Source organism: Rhinoraja longicauda, chromosome 15 (assembly GCF_053455715.1).
Source record: "Rhinoraja longicauda isolate Sanriku21f chromosome 15, sRhiLon1.1, whole genome shotgun sequence".
Classification (NCBI taxonomy): domain Eukaryota; kingdom Metazoa; phylum Chordata; class Chondrichthyes; order Rajiformes; family Arhynchobatidae; genus Rhinoraja; species Rhinoraja longicauda.
The window spans coordinates 44,264,826-44,290,512 of record NC_135967.1 but is presented as its reverse complement, the minus strand read 5'-3'; the positions used below and the strand labels follow the sequence as shown (position 1 = coordinate 44,290,512).

Sequence of the window (25,687 nt, the reverse complement as noted above, 5' to 3'; positions counted from 1 at the left end):
AGAACCCCAGCCTCATCTTTCTCCACAGACTGCAGAATGATTTTATTGTCATATGCCCTGATAGAACAATGGGATTCTTGCAGCAGCACAACAGAATATGTAATCATAGTTCTGCGAAAAAACAATATAATGAACGAAAAGTTCAGTGTAATACATATAAAAACAGACAATAATCGTGCGAAAAGACAAAACCAATCCCCCACCAAGTCTATGTAGACCAGAGCTTATTTGGAGGCTTAAGGGACTTCTAGATTGCAGTCTGTACTCACCGATAATGGTAACACAACCTTGCTTGGTGACGTCCACTACCCTATCCATGACAGTTTTGGTGCCTTTGGCAAAATTGTCCCATTCAAAGACACCTACAGGGCCATTCCACACAATGAGCTTTGCCCGACACACGACTTCAGAGAACTTCTTAATACTCTCCGGACCGCAGTCGAGACCCTGCGCAGGGAAAATAAAATCAAAATCTCAATTTCCAAAATAGACAAAGAAGCATATCATTCATTTACAATAATGGAAGACACATGACACACTGATTCAACGAACTACTATCAGGATGGTTCCAAGTGGCGCAGCGGTACAGTTGCTGCCTCACAGCACCAGAGACCCGAGTTCCATCCTGACCACAGGTGCTGTCTGTACGGAGTTTGTACGTTCACCCTGTGACCGTGTGGGTTTCTTCCGGGTGCTCCGGTTTCCTCCTATATCCCAAAGATAGACAATAGACAATAGGTGCAGGAGGAGGCCATTCGGCCCTTTGTGCCAGCACCACCATTCAATGTGATCATGGCTGATCATTCTCAATCAGTACCCCATTCCTGCCTTCTCCCCATACCCCCTGACTCCACTATCCTTAAGAGCTCTATCTAGCTCTCTCTTGAATGCATTCAGAGAATTGGCCTCCACTGCCTTCTGAGGCAGTGAAGTCCACAGATTTACAACTCTCTGACTGAAAAAGTTTTTCCTCATCTCAGTTCTAAATGGCCTACCCCTTATTCTTAAACTGTGGCCCCTTGTTCTGGACTCCCCCAACATTGGGAACATGTTTCCTGCCTCTAACGTGTCCAATCCCTTAATAATCTTATACGTTTCGATAAGATCTCCTCTCATCCTTCTATGATGTGTGGGTTTGCAGGTTGATTGGTTTCGGTAAAGATTGTAAATTGTCTTTAGTATGTAGGATAGTGCTGGTGTGCACGGGGTGATCGCTGGTCAGCGTGGACTCAATGTTTCCGCGCTGTATCCTTGAACTATACTACTGTGTGAGAGCTGAAGGGTCGTCTCCATGCTGTATCTCTAAACTAAACTATACCAGTTCAAAAGGGTCTTTACTTGAAATTGTAACTCTTGTTTCTCTTTTCCCAGATGCTGCCCGACCTGGTTGACAGTTTGCAGCATTTTCTGTGCTTATTTGCTACGAAGAAGATGGCTGCCTAGTTTCCTTATAACAGAGATTACGGCTCAAAATGTAATTACTTTACCGTGCAATTCGTTTTGCTGTGCCAGAGACTTCATAGACATCTATATACTAAAAACTCTCGTTTGTTTGTCTGTTCGTTCCTGAACTACAGCCGAAACGGTACACGATAGCGCGACAATTCTAGGCCCACCTTACTCACCGTCGTCCCTTTGGTGCTAATGGAAGAAGTTTCATTGAAATCGGTATTTTTAAAGTTATTCAGATTTTAAAGTTTAAATCTATCTCCTAGGGAGGGAGGGGGGTGGATGGAGGATGTGGGGTTGAGGGGGATGGAGTGGGGGGGGGAGGGGAAGGGGAAGAGGGGAAGGGGAAGAGGGGAAGGGGAAGAGGGGAAGGGGAAGAGAAGAGGGGAAGAGAAGAGGGGAAGGGGAAGAGAAGAGGGGAAGGGGAAGAGGGGAAGGGGAAGAGAAGAGGGGAAGAGAAGAGGGGAAGGGGAAGAGGGGAAGGGGAAGAGGGGAAGGGGAAGAGAAGAGGGGAAGGGGAAGAGAAGAGGGGAAGGGGAAGAGAAGAGGGGAAGGGGAAGAGAAGAGGGGAAGGGGAAGAGAAGAGGGGAAGGGGAAGAGGGGAAGGGGAAGAGAAGAGGGGAAGGGGAAGAGGAAGAGGGGAAGGGGAAGAGGAAGAGGGGAAGGGGAAGAGAAGAGGGGAAGAGGAAGAGGGGAAGAGAAGAGGGGAAGGGGAAGAGGGAAGAGGGGAAGGGGAAGAGAAGAGGGGAAGGGGAAGAGAAGAGGGGAAGGGGAAGAGGGGAAGGGGAAGAGGGGAAGGGGAAGAGGGGAAGGGGAAGAGGGGAAGGGGAAGAGAAGAGGGGAAGGGGAAGAGAAGAGGGGAAGGGGAAGAGAAGAGGGGAAGAGGACGAGAAGAAGGGGGGAAGGGGAAGGAGAAGGGGGAGAGAGGAGGGGGAGAGGAGAGGGGGGAGGAAGGGGGAAGAGGGGGAAGGTGGAGAAGGGAGGGGGAGGAGATGGTGCTGCACCAATGCAGGAGAGGTTTGGGCCCAACTTGGTCTAGTTCATAATAATATTGCAGATCTTTTGACAACTTACCATCCAGTTTGCCGGGATGCCAGAAGCTATTGTGGCTGCTCCAACTTGTGCATTTTCATCAAATTTATCAGCAGTTACAAAATCTACAGGCAACGTGATAGTCACTCCATTCTTTTTAGCTTTGGCCATCAGATCATTGATTATTTTTGACCCTTCTTCGTCAAAAAGGGAATTGCCGATCTACAAGGAAAAACAAAGTTATAAAACGTTCACACAACATATAACGGCACGGTGGTGCAGCGGTAGAGTTGCTGTCTTACGATGCCAGAGACCCGGGTTCGATCCTGACTATGGGTGATGTCAGTATGGAGTTTGTACGTTCTCCCCGTGACCTGCATGAATGTTCTCTGGGTGCTCTGGTTTCCTCCCGCACTCTAAAGGCATACAGGTTTGTAGGTTGGTTTAAATGTAAATTGTCACCAGTGTGTGTAGGATAGTGTTAATGTGGCCAGCACGGACTCAGTGGGTCGAAGGGCCTGTTTCCACGCTGTATCTCTAAACTAAACTAACAATCCAGACACTTTCCCCTTGCTGTTACAGGCATAGATTTGAATTATTCTGGGCTGCATGCATTAAAAAAAGTCATGTACATGAAACTATTTGATGTACTATTGAATGCGAGATCCTTCTTTCAATTTACAAATCTGCATTCTAATAAGTATGATATCAAGCACTTTTCACGACAAACTAATGTAAAGAACGTCATCATAGTCTAATTCCACCAGAAAACTTTATGGTATACATACAGACAAGAAGAAGAAAAAGAAATTAACTAAAATAAATTATCATCAAAAAAGTTAACATTTATAAGCCAGAACACGAAGATCAGGAGAGTGGGGAAATGTTCTGATGCTGATGCACACTTCCTGCTTTGAGGTGCTGGTTCAGCAACAAATGAGGGCAACAGCAAGACTATCGAAGTCAGACCGGGGAGAATGGGGATAAAATGGCATCTTCGAGAATCAGAAACTAAGAGGCAAGAGATGAGGGACCAAAATTGGGGAAAGTGGAATCGGTAATCAATAAGGAGAGACTGGTCCAAACACAGCAAAGACACTTACACATGCTAAAACAGACGTAATCAAATTGCTGTTTGTTCAGTTAAGTGATTGGTAGACAATCTTCCCCCATTATCAATAAAAAGTATAAGTCATGTCTCTTTATCAGTTCTACAGACACAGGTATGAACAATGTTAAAAAAAATGACAGTGCTGGAGTAACTCTGCATGTCAGGCAGCATCTCTGGATAGGTGACCTTTTAGGTCGAGACCCTTCTTCAAGACCGACCTGAAAGGTCTCCTATCCATGTCCTCCAGAGATGCTGCCTGACCTGCTGAGTTACTCCAGCAGGCTTCTTGACGGGCCGCGACGAGGGACTGGGAAGGCGGCCTGGGGCCTTTATCGAGGCGTCGCAGTCTCGATGCCTCCTGGATCGCCGCGTAGAAGCCTGGGTCGGGGTCCCGGGGGTCAGTTGGAGGAGCCGGGCCTCGCGGGGCATCGACGGTGATGGTAAAGCCTCGTGACGATGCGGCCTCAGGGTGGTGACGCCTCGCGACGATGGGGCCTCGGCGGTGGTGACGCCTTGCGATGATGGGACCTCGGCGGTGGTGAAGCCTCGCGGCGGTAGCGATCCCTCGTGGGTCGACGAGAATGTGGAGGACTGGCGTGAGGGGGGAGGAGAAGAACAATGGAGGACCCGGCGTGAGGGGACCGCCGTGAGGGAGTTGGGGTTAGAACAATGGGGGACCCGGCGTGAGGGAGTTGGGGGTAGAACAAAGGACAACGGGGGCCCAGCGTGGGGAACTGTTGTGTGGCGGGGGGGGGGGGGGACACAAAAGGAGGAGCCGGCGTGCTTTGTGACTCTGTCAGCACCGTAGGTGGCTGCTATTTGTATACATTGTTAATGCAAGCAAAGAGTTTCACTGTGCCTGGTCACACGTGACAATAAAGTATTCCACTCCACTTTGTGTTCCATGAATGAAAGATCAACTACTTGAAGATTTATCCATTATAAACGACTCTGACAAGAAGGTAATACACAAAACACCCAAAAATTGGTGGTGGGGGGTGAAAATTAAGTAATTTCACAAGGACAACCAGATAATAAATTCAACAAGGCATCTGAAAGCCAGAGATGGCAAAAACAATTACTTCAACAAAATATCCATCTTTGAACTAAAAATAAGTGTTGCAATGACTGCATAAAATCTCTTAGTTAATGGAAAAAGCATGGTGGCAGTTCAGCTGGCAAGCATACCTCCATGTTATTGGTGACCTTCAGGAATGTAAATGCCATGCCTCCTCCAATAATCATTTCGTTCACCTTGTCTAGCAGGTTATTGATCAGCTGAATCTTGTCTTGGACTTTAGCCCTGTCGAACAGTAAAAGAGGCAGTTATTCAAGTTGCTTCATTCTATGTTATTACATGAATCTGCTGTTGAAACAAATAAGCAGCGCTGAAAATGGTATTGTCCTGCAAGACCAGGAAAAAATCCACCAAGTAAGATTGAATTTACCAAATAACAGAAGGCCTGGATCGAGTAAATATTGAGAGGATGTTTCCACTAGTGGGAGAGTCTAGGACCAGAGGCCACAGCCTCAGAATAAAAGGACGTACCTTAAGAAAGGAAATGAAGGGGAATTTCCTTAGTCAGAGGGTGGTGAATTTGTGGAATTCTTTGCCACAGACGGCTGTGGAGGCCAAGCCAGTGGATAGTTTTGAGACGGAGATTAACAGATTCTTCATTAGTACGGGTGTAAGGGGTTATGGGGAGAAGGCAGGAGAAAGGGGTTGAGAGGGAAAGATAGATCAGCCATGATTGAATGGCGGAGCAGACTTGATGGGCTGAATGGCCTAATTCTGTTCCTAGAACTTATGAATAGTTTCTACGAAACCCTGATTTAAGATATTATCAATAATGCTTTTTTTCTCCCCCTCACAAGAAAGTTTTACGTTTTCCCACCAGGAACTGCAGTGATTGACTAGTTTGGGCAAAAATATGCAATTTCAGTTAGTATAGTGTAGAGATACAGTTTGGAAACAAGTCGACCAATGACTGGACCATACCAGTTATATGGTATCCCACTTTCTCATCCACTCCCTGCACATCATGGGCAATGTACAGAGGGCCAATTAACCTACAGGCCCGAACGTCCTTAGAATGTGGGTGGAAACCGGAACACCTGGAGGAAACCCACGTGGCCACTGGGAGAACGTGCAAACTCTGCACAGACAGCACCTGAAATCAGGATCGAACCTGGGTCTCTGGAGTCATGAGGCAGTGGCTCTACCAGCTGCATCACTGTGCCGTCCTAGAAATTAACTTCCAAAGACGCAATTCTGTTTGCTCCAATGGTCACGTTTACAACTTAGATCGGAAGTTGTATGTTGGACAAATAAAATGCATTAAAAGCATAAAATGCATCAAGACCATTTCTCCCAAGACAGATCATTATAACAGATGGCATGCTGAAGGCATGTCCTCGCTGTAAATTCCAGTGGCACTTCAATAAACTGGCATTTCAGACTAAATAGAAGATGCAATTCCACGCATTAAGGCTTGTCAGTATTTATAGGGAGTCTTTATTTTCTGCACAACACTGCCCCCAAGTGACGGTGATATTATATTGCAGTTCGTTTCTCTCTCATATTCTTCCTACAGAAACATTCCACCACCCTGCCACAAGATAATATGTTTGTGGGTGGCTGCAATACTTGTGCGTGGCAAGTTTGAGATATTGTATTTTGGTGTGAATTATCTTTGTAAACGACAGATTAGGAATTCAAAATATCGTGTTAATTTTACTTTTACTGCCCAGTCTATCATGTGCACTGACCTCCCCAGCATAGAAGGGATCTGCAAGATTCCCTGTCTCAAAAAGGCAGCCGGCATCATCAGAGACCCCACACCACCCTGGCCACCCTCTCAGTTCACTCCTGCCATCGGGAAGAAGGTACAGGACTCTGAAAACTGTCACGTCCAGGTTCAGGAACAGCTTCTTCCCTACAGCCATCAGGCTATTAAACACTACAACCTCCAAATATGCTCCAAACTACATAGGCTTGGGAACATGATTTTTGACTTTGCACTACTATTGTTTATTTATTAGTCTGTCTGTTTTTTTAACGGGTGTTATAGAGTTCTATGTTTACATATCTGTTGTGCTGCTGCAAGTAAGAATTTCATTGCTCTATTTTGAGACATTTGACAGTAAAACACTCTTGACTCTTAGGCCAATTTAGTTCTTCAACAACACACACCCCAGGTTTGGTCCTTTGTCCTTCCTGAATAAAAGAGCAAGATTTATGCCAATAAAGCAAACAAGGCAGATGTGATGGCTGTTCTAAACGTTCTCAGATACCAAATGAAGGCTGGCTTGAATAGCGCTGGTACTTACCCACCCAGGATGGCGAGGAAGGGTCTCTCAGGCTTTTCCAGAGCTTTGGCAAAATACTCAAGCTCTTTCTTCATCAAGAAGCCAGCAGCTTTCTTGGGTAAATTTACCCCAACCATGGAACTAATACAAAAAAATAAATAAAACGAAAGTATTCATTAACAGGTGTCAGGGGTTATGTGGGTGGGGGGGGGGGAGGCAGGAGAATAGGGTTGAAAAAGATAAATCAGCCACGATTGAATGGCAGAGTAGACAATGGGCTGAATGACCTAATTCTGCTCCTATAACATAAATAAAGTCAAACAACCATAAGTAACAAACTATTTTACTTCATCGTCTGAAGAAGGGTCTCGACGCAAAACGTCACCCATTCCTCTCCAGAGATGCTGCCTGTCCCGCTGAGTTACTCCAGCATTTTGTGTCTATCTTCGATTCAAACCGACATCTGCAGTTCTTTCCTGCACAAACTATTTTACTTCTACAGGTTTAGGATGATTCTGGGTTCAACAATTGGTTGAGCATTTATACTGGTTCTAAATTCATAAAAGGTCACAGTAAACATGTAACGCACTATTCTATCTGCAGGCTCAACCATGGTGTTCTGTACAAATTCACAATAATGTCATTCCACTTTTTATTTGAAAACACTTTATAAAATTCAAAATTCAAAATTCATGTTGCATGTTCAAAATTCATTTTTTTTTAAATGGCTTAAACCTGCTATTGCTTAATTATAAATCTAAAACACAAGCAACTATTCACCCATTGTATGCTTGCCCCCATTCATGTATAGTCTTTCTGTTAAATGGTTAGCACGCAACAAAAGCTTTTCACTGTACCTCGGTACACTTGACAATAAACTAAACTCACTCGTTTCTTACGAAGTGTATTACCTCACTCTTACCCACAGTGAATCGCAATTACCACGCTTCCCATTTCTATTTACATACCTGGCTTTGTCATAGTCATACAGCGTAGAAACTGGCCCTTCAGCCCAACTTGCCCATGCCATCCAACATGCCCCATCTACGCAAGTCCCATCTGCCTGCGTTTGCCCCATATCCTTCTAAATCCATCCAATCCATCTAGATCTAGTTTAGTTAGGTTTAGAGACACAGCACAGAAACAGGCCCTTCAGCTCACCATGTCCGCGCCAACCAGGAATCACCCCGTACACTAGCACTATCCAACACACACCAGGGACAATTTACAATTTTACCAAAGCCAATTAACTTACAAACCTGTACATCGTTGGAGTGTGGAAAGAAACCAGAACACCCGGAGAAATCCCACGCAGGTCACGAGGAGAATGTACAAACTCTGTACAGATAGCATCCGTAGTCAGGATTGAACCCGGGTCTCTGGCGCTGTAAGGCAGCAACTCTACTGCTACGCCACCGTGCCCCCCCCACCAAACCATCTTCTTTTTGAAATTCTGAACCCATCCAGTCTTGTTCTGAACCCATCCGGTTGAGATTCTGAACACATCCAGTCTAGGTGAGACAGAGGTTCACCTGCACCTCCTCCAACCTCATCTATTGCATCCGCTGCTCTAGATGTCAACTCATCTATATCGGCGAAACCAAGCGCAGGCTCGGCGATCGCTTCGCTGAACACCTGCGCTCGGTCCGCATTAACGCCACTGATCTCCCGGTGGCCCAGCACTTCAACTCCCCCTCCCATTCCCAGTCTGACCTCTCTGTCATGGGCCTCCTCCAGTGCCATAGTGAGGCCCGCCGGAAATTGGAGGAGCAGCACCTCATATTTCGCCTGGGCAGTTTGCGGCCCGGTGGTATGAACGTCGACTTCTCCAACTTCAGATAGCTCCTCTGTCCCTCCCTTCCCCTCCTCCTTCCCAGATCTCCCTCTATCTTCCTGTCTCCACCTATATCCTTCCTTTGTCCCACCCCCGACATCAGTCTGAAGAAGGGTCTCGACCCGAAACGTCACCCATTCCTTCTCTCCCGAGATGCTGCCTGACCTGCTGAGTTACTCCAGCATTTTGTGAATAAATCTATTTCAACTCCATCTTTGTTTGGGCATCTCCCTCCCCCTGACCAGAATGGGAGGAACATCAAACAGCTCACCTGTGAGCTCTGTGTGCGGTTCCAAAAGCATCGTTGACATAGACGTCGCCTAGCTTGGACAGCGAGTCTCGGAAACACTTAATGTTTTCCTCAGTTGCTTTTGTCTGGAAAATAATAGATTTCATTTCAGTACCCCATTATGAGAAAAAGTAGCCTCGCTCTCTTCAAGGTTTCAATCCTTCCCATCATTTAAGCATCAAGAGTTGTCAAGCAGTCCTAGTGTGGAAATACTTCAAAGTTATTAAGAAAAATGCCCCAGCATCAAATTCTAACAGTAATCCAATTTTTTTCATGTTTACTTGAGACATTTTTCTCTTCGAGTGCAAAACACTGGCTTGTTCTTGCAAATACCTTTCTGGGAACTATGCGGCTTACTAGAGTGCAAGCTGTTGTTCAGTCACTAGAATACTAAGATTACTGCAATTAGCTTCACACCCATGAAAGAGGCAAGAAAGAAAATCTTTAGCACACATTATTCATATCAAGTAGTTTATTGCCATATGCACTAGTACGTTGAGGTGCAGATACAATGGAAAGTCCTGCCTGGATGTCACCAGGGTTTGAGTTGCACGGAGAGGACGAGGCTGGGACTTATCTTCCCCGGTGTGTAGGAAGCTGAGGAATGTCCTTGTGGAGGTATACAAAATCATAAGAGGCACGGTCAGTCTTTTCCCCAGGATAGAGGAATCCAAAATTAGAGGTGTAAGTTTACAATAGGTGGGAAAAGATTTACGAGAGACCGGAGATGCAATTTCTTCATGCAGAGGGTGGTGTGTATATGGAACAATCAGCCGGTACAAAGGCAACATTTAAAATACATTGAGACAGGTACATAGATAGGAAGGATTTAAAGGGATATAGGCCTAATGCAGGCAAATGGGAACAGGTCAGTTACAAAATCTGATCACTAATAATGTGTCGGGATGAAGGGAATATGTTCATTCCAGATGCTACGGTCAGGCAAACGCCTCCGCTGTCACGCTGTGAAAACGGAGAGGATGAGACGGAGCTTCTTCCCACAGGCCATCAGGACTGTCAACTTTGATAACCCCAGAGACTAAATTTTTGTCGACACTTTTTGTGCTATGTTTAGTAACTTATTAACTTTATTTATATGCTGTAACTGTAATTATTTTTGTGCACAACCCGCAGGCATTGCCACTTTCATTTCACTGCACATCGAGTATGTGTATGTGACAAATAAATTTGACTTGACTTGACTTGACTTGATATTTCGATTTTGGCTACGGGTGCTGCCTGTAAGGAGTGGGTACGTTCTCCCTGCAGTTTTTGTATCCAATGGACACAAGAAACTGCATCTGCAATTCCTGGACACCAGTATCACCCATCTACACTATGGTGTTAAGCAAAGCCAACCTTGGAGAAAAACAGCAATTTTATTAATGAAAACACTGTCCCAGTCGTGATAATCTGTAGCGGGTGATTTTGCAATGAGAAGAGTGCAGGTATATGCTGGAACCAATGGAATGTTGGCCTTCATAACAAGGGGAGTTGAATATTGGAGCAAAGAGGTCCTTCTGCAGTTGTACAGGGCCCTAGTGAGACCACACCTGGAGTACTGTGTGCAGTTTTGGTCTCCAAATTTGAGGTAGGATATTCTTGCTATTGAGGGCGTGCAGCGTAGGTTTACTAGGTTAATTCCCGGAATGGCGGGACTGTCATATGTTGAAAGACTGGAGCGACCAGGCTTGTATACACTGGAATTTAGAAGGATGAGAGGGGATCTTATTGAAACGTATAAGATTATTAAGGGGTTGGACACGTTAGAGGCAGGAAACATGTTCCCAATGTTGGGGGAGTCCAGAACAAGGGGCCACAGTTTAAGAATAAGGGGTAGGCCATTTAGAACTGAGATGAGGAAAAACTTTTTCAGTCAGAGAGTTGTGAATCTGTGGAATTCTCTGCCTCAGAAGGCAGTGGAGGCCAATTCTCTGAATGCATTCAAGAGAGAGCTAGATAGAGCTCTTAAGGATAGCGGAGTCAGGGGGTATGGGGAGAAGGCAGGAACGGGGTACTGATTGTGAATGATCAGCCATGATCACATTGAATGGCGGTGCTGGCTCGAAGGGCCGAATGGCCTCCTCCTGCACCTATTGTCTATTGTGGAACAAGCTGAAGGAAAAAAAATGACATTTTAAGAGCTAGATCTGCAAAAATATCACAATATTGCATAATTTTGTTATGACTATTTATAACAGTATGCATGCTAAATTAAGTTGCAGCGAAAACCTGGCAGCAAAAGGAGCCCATTCAGCCCAAGGCAGACACAAAATGCTGGAGTAACTCTGCGGGACAGGCAGCATCTCTGGAGAGAAGGAATGCATGACGTTTCGGGTTGAGACCCTTCTTCAGACTATTCAGCCCAAGTTCCGGGAGTCTCCGGTATCAGCTGATAAAGGTCAGCACGTCTGTGAGCAACTGCTCTCACTGTATGTGGCACAAACCTGGCAGAGAAACCAAAGAGGCGCATCTATTCCAAGAGTTAGCCTGCTCTTTGACCTTACAGATAGAGACACTGCCAAGAGTATCAATGTATGTGCGACTTCTGGCATTTCAGCACATGCCTCAAACTTGCACCTGAGAAAGTTTAAGAAAGCAGGCCTTCAAAAAGCCTTTTTAATAAGTCATACGGCAACAAAATCTTAAATGCAGGGGCAGCACAATAGCATGGAGCTACCGCCTTACAGCGCCAGAGACCCGGGTTCGATCCTGACAATGGGTGCTGTCTGTACGGAGTTTGTATGTTCTCTCCGTGACCTGCATGGGTTTTCTCCGAGATCTTCGGTTTCCTACCATATTCCAAAGACGTACAGGTTTGTAGGTTAATTGGCTTGGTATAAATGTAAATTGTCCCTAGCGTGTGTAGGATAGTGTTAATGTTTGGGAACTGCTGGTCGGTGCAGACGCTGTGGGCCAAAGGGCGTGTTTCCACACTATATCTCTAAACTAAAGCAAAGGAATTAAAACTAACCAAAAGATCTCAAAAAAATAATTTCTTAAGAGTGTTGTTCAAAGGTGGAGCAAGTCCAAGAAATTAGATGCTGGCTGACCCGCTGAGTTACTTAAACATTTTGCATCTAGCTTTGGTATAAACCAGCATCTGCAGTTCATTTCTGCATCTGAAGTGCACAGCAGTTCACAACCAGATGAAGAGAAATGGGTTAGATCATAAGTGATAGGAGTAGAATTAGGCTATTCGGCCCAGCAAGTCTATTCCGCCATTCAACCAGGGCTGATCTATCTCTCCCTCCTAACCCCATTCTCTTGCCTTCGCCCCATGACCTCCGACACCCGTACTAATTAGTCTCAGAAGATATGAAAAAACAGCTGAGGGGCGGCACAGTGGGGCAGAGGTAAAGTTGCTGCCTGAAAGCGCCAGAGACATGACAATAGACAATAGGTGCAGGAGGAGGCCATTTGCCCCTTTGAGCCAGCACCGCCATTCAATGTGATCATGGCTGATCTTTCTCAACCAGTACCCCGTTCCTGCCTTCTCCCCATAACCCCTGACTCCGCTATCCTTAAGAGCTCTATCTAGTTCTCTCTTGAATGCATTTAGAGAATTGGCCTCCACTGCCTTCTGAGGCAGTGAAGTCCACAATTCTCTGACTGAAAAAGGTTTTCCTCATCTCCATTCTAAATGGCCTACCCCTTATTCTTAAACTGTGGCCCCTGGTTCTGGATTCCCCCAACATTGGGAACATGTTTCCTGCCTCTAACGTGTCCAATCCCTTAATAATCTTATATGTTTCGATAAGATCCCCTCTCATCCTTCTAAATTCCAGTGTATACAAGCCTAGTTGCTCCAGTCTTTCAACATATGACAGTCCCGCCATTCCGGGAATTAACCTAGTGAACCTACGCTGCACGCCCTCAATAGCAAGAATATCCTTCCTCAAATTTGGAGACCAAAACTGCACACAGTACTCCAGGTGCGGTCTCACTAGGGCCCTGTACAACTGCAGAAGGACCTCTTTGCTCCTATACTCAACTCCTCTTGTTATGAAGGCCAACATTCCATTGGCTTTCTTCACTGCCTGCTGTACCTGCATGCTTCCTTTCAGTGACTGAAGCACTAGGACACCCAGATCTCGTTGTACATCCCCTTTTCCTAACTTGACACCATTCAGATAATAATCTGCCTTCCTATTCTTACCACCAAAGTGGATAACCTCACACTTATCCACATTAAACTGCATCTGCCATGCATCCGCCCACTCACACAACATGGGTTCAATTTATCTAATTTCTTGGACTTGTTCAACCTTTCAACAACACTCTTAAGAAATTTGGAGACATAAGGAACTGCGGATGCTTGAATCTTGAGCAAAATACTCAGCGAGTCAGGCAGCATCTCTAGAGGACACGAATAGGTGACGTTTCTAGACTGAAATTCTTTAGCTTCTTCACACCTATTTATCTGTTGCTATTCAACAATCGTTACTCATGTTAATTGTCTTAAAGTTCACCTTATTCCCAGACGCGTCCTTTCCTTTGCCCTCCTCTTCGACGTGAAATCGTAGGTTTTCCAGGAGAATCACACTTCCGTCTGCTGGGTTCGCACATGCCTCCTCAACCTCACGTCCAATACAATCTTTGAGGAAAATAATATTCCTATTCACAAAAATAAAATAAAACAGCTGTAAATGGTCCTGATATTAAAAAAATAAATTGAGAATGCTTTAAATACTAAGCAGACCAGGCAGCACTGGTGAAGAGGGAAACAGAGTCAATACACTCGTGCTGGAACTTGCCAATGACGAATTACTAGATTTCAATTTACCTTCCCATGAGTTTCTTCAGCTCCTCTGCAACTGGTGCCAGCGAGAACTTATCAGGCATGGGCGTGCCATCGGGTCTCCCCAAGTGACTCATGAGGACCACCGACTTGGCACACTTGTCCAAACAGTACTGAATACTTGGAATTGCAGCTTTAATTCTGTGGGGGGAAAAAGTCAATTGTTTTGTAATACTGCCTTTTCTGTATAAAATAATATAATACTACATAAAATAATGGCTGGACTAGATCGGGTAGATGCAGAGTCTCTTGCCCAGAGTGGTGATCAAAAAGACCTTTGCCACAATGGACCTCAGCGGTAGAGTTGCTGCCTTACAGCTCTTTCAGTGCCAGAGACCCTGGGTCAAACCCGACTACAGGTGCTGTCTGTAAGGAGTTTGTACGCTCTCCCCGGGACCACGTGGGTTTTCTCTGAGATCTTCGGTTTCCTCCCACACTCCAAAGAACTACAGGTTTGTAGGTTAATTGGCTTTGTATAAATGTAAATTGTCCCTAGTGTGTGTAGAATAGTGTTAATATGCAGGGATCGTTAGTCGGCGCGGACTCGATGGGCTGAAGGGCCTGTTTCCGCTTTGTATCTCCAAACTAAACTACATTAGTCAGAGTATTGAGTATAGAATTTGGGAGGTCATGTTGAGGTTGTATAAGACGTTGGTGAGGCTGCATTTAGAGTATTGTGTTTAGTTCTGGGCACCATGTTATAGGAAAGACATCAAGCTGGAAAGGGTACAGAAAAGACTTATGAGGATGCTGCCAGGACTAGAGTCTGAACTATGGGAGAGGTTGAGTAGGCTGGGACTCTATTCCTTGGAGCGCAGGAGGATGAGGGGTGATCTTATAGAGGTGTATAAAATCATAAGAAAAATAGATTGGGTAGATGCACAGAGTCTCTTGCCCAGAATAGGTGAATCAAGGACCAGAGGACATAGGTTTAAGGTGAAAAGATTTAATAGGAATCTGAGGGGTAACTTTTTCACACAAAGGGTGATGGGTGTATGGAAAGAGCTGCCTGAGGAGGTAGTTAAGGCAGGAACTATCCCAACGTTTAAGAAACAGTCAGATAGATACATGGATAGACACAAAATGCTGGAGTAATTCAACGGGACAGGCTGTAAGGGCTCACATTACGAATGCAGCAATGTGGGTTTTATTGCAGGAGTGTAAAAGCTCCAGCTCGGATTATTCCTGGGGCATCCTGTTGTCAGCATGGAAGCGCGGTTTATGGCTGATCGTATCCTCTGATATCAGCAACTGGCCTCAAAGCTTTGAAGTGTTAAGAAGAACATCTTGCTATATGGGCTGCCCTTTGTTCCCAAGAAAGAGGTCACGATGGACACAACAGACACGGAGGTCCCGAAAGACACATAAAGATTTATAGGGCATTGTAAACTTGCCATATAAGGCAGTGATAGAAAAATATTGGCACATGTATTTAGGGTATAAAAGGTGTAAAATGTAAGCTTTCGGGGAGAGAGACTACACTAGCTTCCTGAGTGTTTCTAAACGCTCCGGTTTCTAAACTCTCTCCCACATGGGTGAGTAGAATAAAGAGGTTAAATGAATTCGGTTGTCTGCCTGTTTTTTCTAATAGGCCACGGACTACAACAAGGCAGCTCCCCTCTCCCTTCGCAATTCTCCTACCAGTCTTACTGTCTGCGACTACATTTTATCTCTGTACCGCCCACTCCACTGACATCAGTCTGAAGAAAGGTCTTGACCTGAAACGTCACCCATTCCTTCTCTCCAGAGATGCTGCCTGTCCCACTGAGTTAGTCCAGTATTTTGTGTCTATCTTCAATTTAAACGAGTTCTTTCCTACGCCAGATATATGGATAGGACAGGTTTGGAGGGATATGGGCCAAATGCGGGCAGGTGGGACTAGTGTAGCTGGGAAATATTGGCCAGTGTGGGCAAATAGGGCCAAAGGGCCTGTTTCCACATTGTATCACTCCTGCACTCTCCTATTCCCTTGAAATTCTTCTTGTTCTGGACAAGGGCAGAACAGTGGCGCAGCTGGTGTAGTCGCTGCCTCAAAACGCACGAGACCCGGGTTCAATCCCGACCTCAGGTGCTGTCAATGTGGAGTTTCCAAAGGCATGGGTTTCCTCCGCATCCTTCAGTTGCCTCCCACATCCCAGAGACATGCGGATTTGTAGCTTAATTGGCATCTGTAATATTTCCCCGTGTGTGGGGAACGGGCAAGAGCTGTTCGGAGGGCCGAAGGGCCTATTTCCATGCTGTATCTTCACACCAAACATTGCAAAAAAGGACTGATCTGCATTGAATCATATCGCATCTATTTATTCAGGAGGACAAGGCCATTATTTGTAAGACCAACATTTATGGCCCATTCAACTGCTTTTGGTCCTTTTTAAGAGGCTAGTCAGGCATGTGAGTGAGGTTAAAAAAAAGAGCAAAAGAGCAGAGCGCTTGCGCGAGGCCTACAACGGAGGTTTAAAAAAATCGGATTTAAAAAAAAATTTACACACAAAATTACCAGTTTCAAGCCTCTTTTAGTGCATTTCATAGTTTAAAGAGACATTACAAAATAATGTGAATATGTCACTGTACGCTAATAACATTTTGAAGTAAATTCACACATTAATTGATAATCAGCCCAAAAAGGTGGCAATTGGCTTTTCTGCTGTGTTTTATATTTTAAACACTGTCTTAATTAATTTAGTTATATAATCTTGCACTTAAATTTAATATTTACTCATTACAGATCCACCACTGATTTTCTGGCACTTTTGGTTCCAGAGCTTTGCTGGTTTATACAGCCGGCCAAGGAAGTCACTCGGCTATGGGGATAGATGTGCTGGCTCCAGCTGGGCTGAAGTTCCAGAGCCCCGGCCGCAAGTTGCAAAGTCAACCCACCGATCGGCCGTGGAAGTCCCGATGAGGTCAGGATTGGCTGCCTTACCCAGTCTAGGTGCCACTTTCCGGGGAGACTTCCAGGGCACGCGGGGGGATTTCTCGCGGAACCTCTATCGACCTCTAGCGGCCAAATTGACAAATTGGCCATGGAAGTCCCGATGAGGTCGAGATTGGCTGCCATGCCCAGCCTATGTGCCACATTTTCGGGGAGACTGCCAGGGCGCGTGGAGAGGATTTCTCGCGGAACCCTAGTGTTCATTACAAGTCTATACATCGGGTTTTTTTCTCTTTCTTTTTTTCGATCCGATTTCTCCGTTTATTTGGCAAAGTGAAAAACGCGGAAACCATGCAAAAAGCACGGAAAATGGATTTTAAAAACACGGAAATCCGCAGAAACGCGGAATATTCACATGCCTGCTAGTTGAGTCAATCATAATATTAAAGCACAGCAAACTTCTAAGGAAATCTCCTAAAATTGTGGCCCACGTCATAGAAAATAATTTCATTCCTCAGTGAACTCCTTGGTGGGATACAATGTCAAAATTCAATCTGCATGCTTGGGACATCAGTTGTTGTATGTCGAGTTCTCTTCATGGAACTGTTAGTGTTGTAAGGCAGTTTCACCAAGCAGGAGAATGGGGTTAGGAGGGAGAGATAGATCAATCATGATTGAATGGTGGAGTAGAGTAGACTTAATGGGCCAATTGGCCTAATTCTGCTCCTATCATGTATGAACTGACGCGGGCAGCACATTAGGAAGGAGATGAAGAGAAATGTCTTTAGTCAGAAGGAGGTGAATCTGAGAAATTCTTTAACACAGATGGCTGTGGAGGCCGTCGGTCGATATTTTTAAGGCAGAGATAGATTGATTCTTGATTAGTACAGGTATCAGGGGTTACGAGGAGAAGGCAGGAGAATGTGAGTAGGAGGGAGAGATAGATCAGCCATGATTGAATGGCGGAGTGGAGTAGAGTAGACTTGATGGGCCAAATGGCCTAATTCTGCTCCTATCACTTATGACCTTCGTGGAACCGCAGGTAGTGGGGCTGACGTACAGTTTAACAACCTGCTCTCCAGTGCCAGCAGTGAAGGTTACACGTCTCAGTGCAGGGTTTCCATGGTTTATCTCCCACATCAACGCCAGAGACCCAGGTTCGATCCCGACTACGGGCGCTGTCTGTACGGAATTTGAACGTTCTCCCCGTGACCAGGTGGTTTTCTCTGGGTGCTCCAGTTTCCTTTCACACTCCAAAGACATACAGGTTTGTAGATTAATTGGCTTTGGTAAAATTGTACACCATTTGTCCCTATTGTGTAGGATAGTGCTAGTGTACGGGGTGATGGCTGGTCAGCGTGGAATCGGTGGGCTGAAGGGCCGGTTTCCGCACTGTATTGATAATCTCTAATCTAATCTCTACTGAATCAGACGCATCCAAACAAATTGCCTGGTTTAAATTAGTAGAAGCAAAATTAATTGAGTAGCTGATCAAAGTGAATCTTACCTTTGGTTGTTGGTGATCTGATTATTCTTCATCGGTACATTGAAGTCCACCCTGAAAGGAAGGTGACACCATAACTCAGTGATATAGATTTAATCTCATTATTTCAATCCAGCTTCACAAAATTATTGCCCACGTATTGTAAATGTCTGAGGCACAAAAAATAAAGAACAAAATGACAATCTTCCTGCGGTGGTCCATAATCATATCCAAGAGATCAAAGGGTCTCGACCCGACACGTTGCTTATTCCTTTTCTCCAGAGATGCTGCCTGACCCCCGGAGTTACTCCTGCATTTTGCGTCTATCTTCCAAGAAGACATCACCTGGCCACCAGACATCGTCTCAGCAACTCACCAGGTCTTGTAGCAACTTACTGCAACGTACTTCTCAAGAGCATGATAATGACAAGAAGAATATCACTGTGGGGTTAATTCAATGATTATTAAACAGCTACACCAAATGACGTCCAAAAAATCTACACAAATAACCATGATCAAAATGAGAAATGCAAAAATGTGACCGAAAAAATTCATGGATGCCAAGCATGGAGTCACCACGGACTGTGCAAAGACTGAGACACTGACTACACATATCGTGTTAAGCGACATGTCTCATGAAATGAAGGCAATAATGGAGTATATTTCAAAGTAGTTAATCTGGAGATGCTTGTCCCTGCAGATGCTGTAGGATGACATGTTATCCAAACATCTGCCCCGAGTCTTGCTGAAGGTCATCATTGACTGCGAGCGTTCATCTAATCCCTGCCCCTCATGGTCTTCTACACCTCAATAAGGTCAGCCCTCAGCCACCAAAGAAGTTCCAGGAAGCCCAGGTAACATCCTGGTGCATCTCTTCCGCAACCTTCAGTTCAGTTTAGTGTCACGTGTACCGAGGTACTGTGAAAAGGTTTTGTTGCCTGCTATCCAGCCAGCGGAAAGACAATACACGATTACAATCGAGCAATTTACAGTGTATAGATATTTGATAAGGAAATAATGCAAGGTAAAACCAGCAAAGTCCAAACAAAATAGTCCGAGGGTCATCAATGAGGTAGATAGTAGTTCTGGACTGCTCTTTGGTTGTGATAATTCAGTTGCCTGATAGCAGCTGGGAAGAAACTGTCCCTAAACCTGGAGGTGTTCTGTACCTTTTGCCTGATGGAGAGGGGAGAAGAGTCCGACTCATCCTGGATTACGTTGGTGGTTTCCAACTCAATGCCATCCTCCCTGTATCTGGACAAACAAACTGCACAGTTCTCCAATTGTGGTCTCGCAGTGTCTTGTACAGCAGCATCATGATGACCCAGCTTTTGTGCTCAACACCCTTCCCAATGAAGGGAAGCTCACATAAAACTTTCTTCACCACACTCTCCACCACACTCTCCTTTCCACTCTCCACTTTCAGGAAACCATGCTCCTGAACTCCCATTTCTCTGTTCTGAAACACTCTCCAGGGATCGTCAATTTACTGTGCAAGTCCTGGCCTGTTTGACACATCCCAGCTCAACATCTCACACTTGTCAGCTAAATTCCATTTCCCATTCCTTAGCCCATTTTCCCAGACGATCTAGATCTTGCTGTAAACTTAGATATCCTTCCTCACTATACCACCTATTTTGGTGTAATGTGCAAACCTATAAACAATGTTAACTATATTGCCATCCAAATCATTAATGTAGATAACAAACTTCAGAGCCACATGGAACTGCAAATGCTACTTTACACAAAAGACGCAAAGTGCTGGAGCAACTCAGTGGGTCAGACAGCAGCTCTGGAGAACATGGATAGGTGACATTTCGGGTCGGGAGCCTTCTTCAGACTGAGTTACTCCAGCACTTCGTGTCTTTTTTTGTCAACTAGCAAATTTCAGTGGTCGTACACCAACCACTGTGCCACTCCACTGCTTACAACCAGAAAATTGTGATTGTTCTGATCAGTAAAACCCCTGTGAAAGGTTTAAGAATTTAATCTCTCATGGTCATCCATTTTATAGAATGGTGCTGTTAAAACTGACTCTCACAATGTAAAATGTCACCCTTGCACCTTCACATTCCACCACACTAAACCACTCATCCAAATCAATAACATAATTTCCTGCTTTCTGCTTCTGAATGCACAGCACAATGGAAGTGATGAACAGCAGAAATCAATCTGACAGTGGAATTAGTGACCCTCTTCTCATGATAAAAGGTGAACAAATGTGTGCCAGAATTCCTTGGTACTGTAATTAGGGTTTACACAATTTATTGGGCAAAGCACACTAACAGAGAGCACGCCATTGGTAAAATTTCTACGGTTGAACAAACAGCTGCAATTCCTCTATACATCATTGGCAGGATGTACAAAACACGTTTTCAGTAAGATAGCACATTTCTTTTCCACAAAAAGCTGGCAGATTAGACGTTTAGGACTGTATGCGTAGGAATGAACTAGAATTGCTGGTTTCAGTTCAGTTCAGTTTTGTTTATTGTCACGTATGCCGAGATACAGTGAAAACCTTTATACCGAAGATAGACACAAAGTGCTGGAGTAACTCAGCGGGTCAGGCAGCATCTCTGGGGAAAAAACGACTGTAATGTTCATTTTCATCTTAAGAATTGTATGTTAATTTCTGAATAACATTTGAGATTCTTATTACGGGCAGCCACACACATGCTCAGATCAGTCGTTGATATCCACGTGCAGGAAGTTACTTCTCTAAACCTCAAGTTTCATAGTGTTCCACATTGTGGATTGACCAGTCACTGATAATATTAATGATCAACACGAAAAAAAATCTTCAAATTAAGAATGATTCGACTGCTAAATCTTGCCCCAGACAAATTTGGAAACTGCTCATACAAAAATGCAGCAGTTTGAGATTTTACAATTTTAAAATACTCAAAGACTGAGAGCAAAAATGGATTACCAAAAAACTGATGGAAAAAAAATGACTGAACCAGACAGCATATTTTTCTTAAACTAATACAAAGCACCATGATCCAGAAGGCCTTTGTATGATTCTGATCCACAGTTTTAAACTGATGTATCTTTGGCTACTTCAACTAATGAGGGCCTTCTGTTCTGGAGTATAAGGGGAAAACCTCAAGTATAAATTTAAAGTTAATTGATATATCACAACTTTTACTGCTTGGACCCAGCTAAATGTTCTCATTCATTCCATAGGTTAAGAGGTCAACTATAAATAAATACGAGAAAGAATTTGAAAACCAGCGTCCAAGACCTCTTGCCCAATATGCAAAATGAGGCATGGTTCTTGGACATTGAAACCTAATGGATAATGAAAGGCCTAGAGAGTGGACGTGGAAAGGATGTTTTCAGTAATGGGAGAGTCTAGAACCAGAAGGACAAAGCTTCAGAATAAACACACATATCTTTGGAATGGAGATGAGGAGGAATTTCTTCAGCTAGAGAGTGGAGAATCTGTGGAATTCATTGCCACAGAGGGCTATGGAGGCTAAGTCATTGGGCATTCAACATTCAACACAATAGTCCCCAGCAGACTGGTTGAGAAGCTGCTGGAACTGGGGCTTAGCACCCCTCTGTGTGCCTGGGTCCTGGACTTTCTCACTGCCAGGCCCCAAGTGGTCAGGATGGGGGAACACACATCTAGCTCCCTCACCCTGAACATAGGATCCCCCCAGGGCTGCGTCCTTAGCCCCCTACTGTACTCCCTGTACACACATGACTGTAGGGCCAGGTTCAGCTCAAACTCCATCATCAAGTTTGCTGATGACACTGTGGTGGTGGGCCGGATCTCCAACAACGATGAGAAGGCCTACCGGGAGGAGGTGGCTGATCTGGCACTCTGGTGTCAGGACAATAGCCTCCTCTTGAATGTCACTAAAACAAAGGAGCTGATTGTGGACTTCAGAAGGGCTAAACATCCAAGGACGTACACGCCACTGGAGATAAATGGGTCTATTGTGGATAGGGTGAGCAGTTTCAAATACTTGGGAGTCCGCATCGCAGAGGATCTGACGTGGGCAACGCACATTGCCGCACTGGTGGGTAAGGCTAAGGAGCGCCTTTACCACCTTAGACAACTGAGGAAATTCAGAGTGTCGCTGAGGATCCTTCATTGCTTCTACTCTGGGGCTGTAAAGAGCATCCTGTCCGGCAACATTACAGTCTGGTTTGGGAACAGCTCTGCTCAGGACAGGATGGCCCTGCAGAGAGTAGTACGTTCGGCAGAACGCACCATGGGAACTACACTCGTCCCCCTGCAGGACCTATACATCAGGAGGTGCAGATCCAGAGCAAGCAAGATCATGAGGGACCCCTGCCACCCCAGTAACGGACTGTTCCAGATGCTACGGTCAGGCAAACGCCTCCGCTGTCACGCTGTGAAAACGGAGAGGATGAGACGGAGCTTCTTCCCACAGGCCATCAGGACTGTCAACTTTGATAACCCCAGAGACTAAATTTTTGTCGACACTTTTTGTGCTATGTTTAGTAACTTATTAACTTTATTTATATGCTGTAACTGTAATTATTTTTGTGCACAACCCGCAGGCATTGCCACTTTCATTTCACTGCACATCGAGTATGTGTATGTGACAAATAAATTTGACTTGACTTGACTTGACTTGACTATTTTAAAAGCAGAGATTGCCAAGAATCTTGATTAGTATGGGTGTCAAAGGTTACAGGGAGAAGGCAGGAGAATGGGGTTGAGAGGGAAAAATAGATCAGTCATGATTGAATGGTGGAGTAGACATGATGGGCTAAATGGCCTAATTCTGCTATTATGTCTGACAGTCTTTATGGACACCATTGCAGCAAATAAATCAAAGAGATTTGCCGAGCTACTTTTCTGGTCGGGACTCTTTCCTTCCCCTATACTCCAAAGGTACAGGGTTGTCCGTTAATTGGCTGGGTATAAATATAAAATTGTCCCTAGTGTGTGCAAGATAGTGTTAATGTGTGGGGATCGCTGGTCGGTGCGGACTCGATGGGCCGAAGGGCCTGTTTCCACACTGTATCTCTAAACTAAATTATATTTAATATTTCATTATATTTTCTCTCCTTAACGTACAGCATTACGGCTTCTTTTCATCTCATCTGTTGTCCACCATATGCCAATCAATACCCCCCCCCGTATCCACCTATCATTTGCCAGGCCTTGCCCCACCCCACCTCTCTTCCCCACAATTAGTGTGAAGAAGGTTATCCACTTGAAACGTCACTTGTCTATCATCTCCAGAGATGCTGCCTGACCCGCTGAGTTACTCCAGCACTGATGTCTTTTGTTTCCCTATATCAGCACCTGCGATCCCTTGTTTCTAAAAACAGACTATTCTTGATTAGTACAGGTGTCAGAGGTTATGGGGAGAATGGAGTTAGGAGGGAAAGATAGATCAGCCATGATTGAATGGCGGAGTAGACTTGATGGGCCGAATGGCCTAATTCTACTCTCATTCCTAATGACCTTGCATTGACGTTGTCTGAAGGAGTTCTATTCATGTAACCACTAGTTAGGCATACTTTCGTATGTCTGCTCTGGCATTTGAGACTAAAAGGTCACCCAGATAAATATTCCCTTACTCATCAATTGGGCAAGGAATAGCAGTACGGGTTTGCACCTTTAAGCCTTCAATTCTCTGTCACGAAAAAATTACACAGGGAATAACTCGAGTTAAAATAATAACCAGCAAAAGAAACAGAAACAAAATGTAATAACAAAATTATGTGATCAAATTAAAACAATTTTAAAAGCTGACTCGATTCCCTGAAAAATCGATCGTCAGTATCAATCTATGCTCACAAGTGATAGGAGCAGAATTCGGCCTCTGTCCCTCTTAACCCCATTCTCCTGCCTTCTCCCCATAACCCCCGACACCTGTGCTAATCAAGAATCCATCTATCTCCGCCAGAAGAAAATCTATTGACGGCCTCTACAGCCTTCTGTGGCAATGAATTCCACAGATTCAAATCCCTCTGACCTTGCCTCTGGTTTCAAAACCACTTTGTAAAATGCATCTGCAAGTAAATAATTTATTTTTAACAAAACTAATTTTTTGAGAAAAGTTATAAATAATACAATTTAAGGATAAAATGTATTTTTTAAAGAAAAATTTATGATCCTGGCATGACCGATATTTATTGGGTGAGTTTTTGCAATGCATCTTGTAGATTGAGTCGTAGAATCGTACATCGCGAAAATAGGCCTTTTGTCCCAAGTCCACATTAATCATCGTGTTCAATTAAATTAGTCCCACATGCATTGCGTGCATCCTCTCCATTTTCAGATCAGCCTTACAATGCAGCTGCAGCGCACCAACTGTACACAGTGAAGGCGCTGGGTCGTGTGCGCGAGTGTTTATGTTGCACCTGTACTCATCCCGGCTTGGGGAAATATTTCTTATAAATGCTAAAATAGTTTTGTGGAGTCAGATTTAGATTTAGAGATACAGCGCAGAAACAGGCCCTTCGGCCCACCGGGTCCGCGCCGCCCAGCGATCCCCGCACATTAACACTATACTAAACCCACTAGGGACAATTTTTACATTTGCCCAGCCAATTAACCTACAAACCTGCACGTCTTTGGAGTGTGGGAGGAAACCGAAGATCTTGGAGAAAACCCACGCAGGTCACGGGGAGAACGTACAAACTCCGTACAGACAGCACCCGTAGTTGGGCAGCAACTCTACCGCTGCGCCACCGTGCCGCCCATGGCGAGCTTCTTCAGAGGAATCAGGCAGCATCAGGGAAAGGCATAGGTAGAGTGGATGTGGAAAGCATGTTTCCACTGGTGGAAGAGTCTAGGACCAGAGGTCATAGTCTCAGAATTAAATGGTGCTCTTTTCGAAAGGAGGTGAGGAGGAACTTCTTTAGTCAGTAGTTAATCTGTGGAGCTCATTGACACAGAAGGCTGTGGAGGCCACATCAGTGGATATTTTAAAGGCAGAGACAAATTCTTGATTAGAACGGGTATCAAGGGTTCTGGGGAGAAGGCAGGAAATGGGATTAGGAGGCAGAGTTCAGCCATGATTGAATGGCAGAGTGGACTCGATAGGCCGAATGGCCTTATTCTACTGTAACCTGTGAACTCGATAATCCAAGTCAATGACTCGTATTTATGTGCAAAACCCAAGGTGCTGGAGTGACGTTGTTCCCATACTGAATGACTATTCATTTTGACAGGTACATGGATAGGAAGGGTAGAAGGATAAGAGCCATATGCGGGCAGGTGGTACAAGCATAGCTGAGACATCTAGTTCAATGGGGCAAGTTGAGCCAAAGGGCCTGTGTCTGTAATTCTGACTCTCAGCAGATCAGGCAGGCACTTGGGAGGGTGCAGGATGGGAGCAGATCCTGATTTATACCGAAGATACGCACAAAATGCTGGAGTAACAGTGGGTCAGGCAGCATCAGAATGCTGTCTGAAGAGGGGTTGCGACCCAAAACATCACCAATTCCTTTTCTCCAGAGGTGCTGCTTGACCCGCTGAGTTACTCCAGCATTTTGTGTCTATCTTCGGCAT

The 25,687-nt window shown here is 44.9% G+C and overlaps 1 protein-coding gene across 1 annotated transcript in view; it reads right to left on the bottom strand.

Annotated features, from left to right (window-relative positions):
- pgk1 (phosphoglycerate kinase 1) overlaps positions 1–25,687 on the bottom strand; it is a 35,113-nt gene that overhangs the window by 7,013 nt on the left and 2,413 nt on the right. Inside the window, exons 2-9 of the mRNA XM_078412588.1 lie at positions 18,205–18,255; positions 13,811–13,966; positions 13,497–13,641; positions 9,007–9,110; positions 6,923–7,042; positions 4,781–4,895; positions 2,524–2,703; positions 270–447 (exon numbers count right to left, since the gene is read on the bottom strand). Of these exons, the coding sequence (XP_078268714.1) occupies positions 270–447; positions 2,524–2,703; positions 4,781–4,895; positions 6,923–7,042; positions 9,007–9,110; positions 13,497–13,641; positions 13,811–13,966; positions 18,205–18,255 (1,049 nt within the window). The remainder of the gene's footprint in view (positions 1–269; positions 448–2,523; positions 2,704–4,780; positions 4,896–6,922; positions 7,043–9,006; positions 9,111–13,496; positions 13,642–13,810; positions 13,967–18,204; positions 18,256–25,687) is intronic.